Source organism: Olea europaea, chromosome 20, assembly GCF_002742605.1.
Source record: "Olea europaea var. sylvestris chromosome 20, O_europaea_v1, whole genome shotgun sequence".
Taxonomy (NCBI): Eukaryota; Viridiplantae; Streptophyta; class Magnoliopsida; order Lamiales; family Oleaceae; genus Olea; species Olea europaea.
In genome coordinates, this window is record NC_036256.1 from 867,669 (window position 1) to 870,654 (window position 2,986).

The 2,986-nt window shown below is 39.1% G+C and overlaps 1 protein-coding gene across 1 annotated transcript; it reads right to left on the reverse strand.

Annotated features, from left to right (window-relative positions):
- Positions 1-1,424: 1,424 nt before the first annotated feature.
- LOC111369273 lies at positions 1,425-1,808 on the reverse strand. The gene is made up of 2 exons (XM_022990723.1): positions 1,644-1,808; positions 1,425-1,562 (listed from the first exon to the last, which is right to left on the reverse strand). The coding sequence occupies exons 1-2, from the start codon at positions 1,806-1,808 to the stop codon at positions 1,425-1,427; spliced, it is 303 nt and encodes a 100-aa protein (XP_022846491.1).
- Positions 1,809-2,986: the final 1,178 nt, after the last annotated feature.

Sequence of the window (2,986 nt, forward strand, 5' to 3'; positions counted from 1 at the left end):
CAACCTCAATCCAGTTGAAATCATGCGGGGCTAGGACTACATTATTCTAGGTTAGCTGATAGTAGTCATGAATTACTTTTTGTGAAAATATAATCCATTTACCCCGAACCCATGTTTGATGCAGATGATCTGATCTAGGGGTGTCTATTTCTATATTGAAGTTGGCATACAACATCATCGAAAAATATCGAATTTTTTCCAGGCAATCTCTGGGCATATACAAGTATTCAATGAGATCTACCATGTACTCAAATTTCAAATCAATTGGACTTCGATTGGTGTGTCAAGTAATGGTGTAAAGTAGGGGACGTAGGGTATAGTGACATGCCATGACCTAGCCATGTGCCTACGTGTTGCAAAATGGATTTGATGGCCTTTCATGTGTTTGTGAATGTGGTAATATGCAAACTTCAAGAAAACATGCTTAAGAATGTATACAGAAGGCAAAATAACAATATACACACAAACAAACTTGATCGCAATGTGTATGTTAATGTACATATTCTGATTATCGAATGCAGGATTCCACATAATGCACAACAAACTTCACTTAGGCAATTTATCGAACATGTTGTATGCATTCCTTGTAAACCCTACAAAATACCAAAAAGATAATGTGCTTCCAATCCACAACACAACCCAAGTTCAAAATACACAATCCATTGACTACCTATTGCCCATTCTCCGCAATCAAGCTCAAAAAAATTTTGATTCACCACGAACCAAACTTAAAAAATAAAAAAAAATCATAGAAAAAAAGGAATGAGAAAATACCTTGAATTTACAATGGATGTGTGGAGTATGGATTTAGGGTGCTAATGGGATGAAGAATGCTATGTAATATGGTGGGAGTCGTGTGTGAATGTGCCCTTCCATTTGTTGGTGTGACGGTGCGAGACATATGTGAAGAGAAGGAAATGAGGGAGAGTGGCTCGGTCATGGTTTAAAACCATGACCAAGGTCCTACTATGCAGCCGCATAGTAGTAAACTATGCGGTCGCATAGTAATAAAAATGCCCCCATTTTTGTATTCGGGTGATGTCACTAAAATTTTGTTTTTTTTAAAAAATAAAACAAAACATAATGAAGTACAAAAATTTATTTTCCCTCGTTGAATTCTCTAGTACACATTTCCCCTTTTAATTTCTAAAACATTATTTTGTCTTGAAATGTGTGAATTATACTCCCATTCACCCAAAACCATTTCAAATTTACCGAACATGTGTTCAATGCCTAGGAATTTATGTGGACGATACTTAGATTCTATTGACATGCATGGATGAACGATGTCCTAAAAAAATGTAAACGCAAAAATCAAACAACTCCTAAAATAATGTGAACAGTAAAATAAATCGAATGATACTGTGGGTTGCCTCCCACCCAGCACTAGGTTATAGTCGATAGCTCGACTTTACAGCATTGCGTCATTCTAGTGGTTTAAGATGAACGGTAGACTTTTCCTTTGAGAAATGGCCGCCCCAATAATGTTTCAAACGCTGTCCATTGACCTTGATTGTCCCCTTACCGTCATAAGTGATCTCAACTGCCCCATGTGAAAATACCTGTGTAATAGTATAGGGACCATATCATCTCGATCGCAGCTTTCCTGGAAACAGTTTGAGCCTAGAGTTGTAGAGTAGCACTTTTTGCCCCTCCTTAAATTCACGTCTCTGAATATGCATATCATGCCACTTCTTGGTGTGTTCTTTGTAGAGTCTTGAATTTTCGTAGGCCTCCATTCTGAGCTCATCCAGCTCATTAAGTTGTAATAGACGTTTTTCACCCGCAGCATTCAAGTCCAAATTCATTTCTTCATTGCCTAATAAGCATGGTGTTTTATCTCAAGAGGTAAGTGGCATGCCTTCTAGAAAACTAGTCAATATGGTGACATCCCTATAGGAGTCTTGAATGCAATCCTATAGGCCCACAAGGCGTCATCCAGCTTCTTAGACCAATCTTTTCGTGAAGAGCTTACTGTGACTTCAAGTATTCGCTTTAATTGCCTATTGGACACTTCAATCTATCCACTGGTTTAAGGATGATATGCAATGGCTACACAATGTTTAACACCATATTTAGTCAACAATTGTTCAAATTGGCGATTGTAGAAATGTTTGCCCCCGTCACTGATTATAGATCTCGGTGTGCCAAAGCGGGTGAAAATATTTTTCTTTAGAAAATCAATCACCACCTTCCCATCGTTGGTAGGCAATGCAATGGCTTCTACCCACTTCGATACATAATCCACAGCCACCAATATGTACTGATTAGAGAATGATAGGGAAAATGGCCCCATGAAGTCGATCCCTCCATACATCGAATAGTTCCACCACCAGGATACTATTAAAAGGCATTTCATTTCTCCTCGATATATTACCAGTGCGTTGACATTGGTCACACCTTTTCACGAATTCAAAAGCATCCTTAAACAACGTAGGCCAATAAAAACTTGAAGGATCTTCGTCACTATTTTTGAAGCACCAAAATGCCCTGCGTATGTAGATGAATGACAATGTTCTAGTATCAAGGGCACTTCTTCCTCAGGTACGCAACGACGAACGATTTGATCAGTTCCCCGCCTGTATAAAATGGGATCCTCCAAAAAATAATACTTTAATTTAGCGAAAAATTTCTTCTTCTGGTGACTTGAGCAATCTGGTAGAATGATAGACCTAGCTAAGTAGTTAACTATGTTAGCATACCTCGGTGCCTCCCCCACACGAAAAATCTGTTCATCTGGGAAGACTTCGTTGATTTCCATGGTCTCTGTCTGCTCTGTGGTCTTGAGTCGAGACAAGTGGTCTGCCACCATGTTTTCACTGCCCTTCTTATCCCCGAGTTCCAAATCAAACTCTTGAAGCAGCAGTATCCAATGAATGAGACGTGGCTTTGCATCCTTCTTTTCCATTAAGTACTTGACGGCAGCGTGATCTATGTAAACGATGACCTTTGACCCCACAAGATATGATCGAAATCTGTCAAAGGC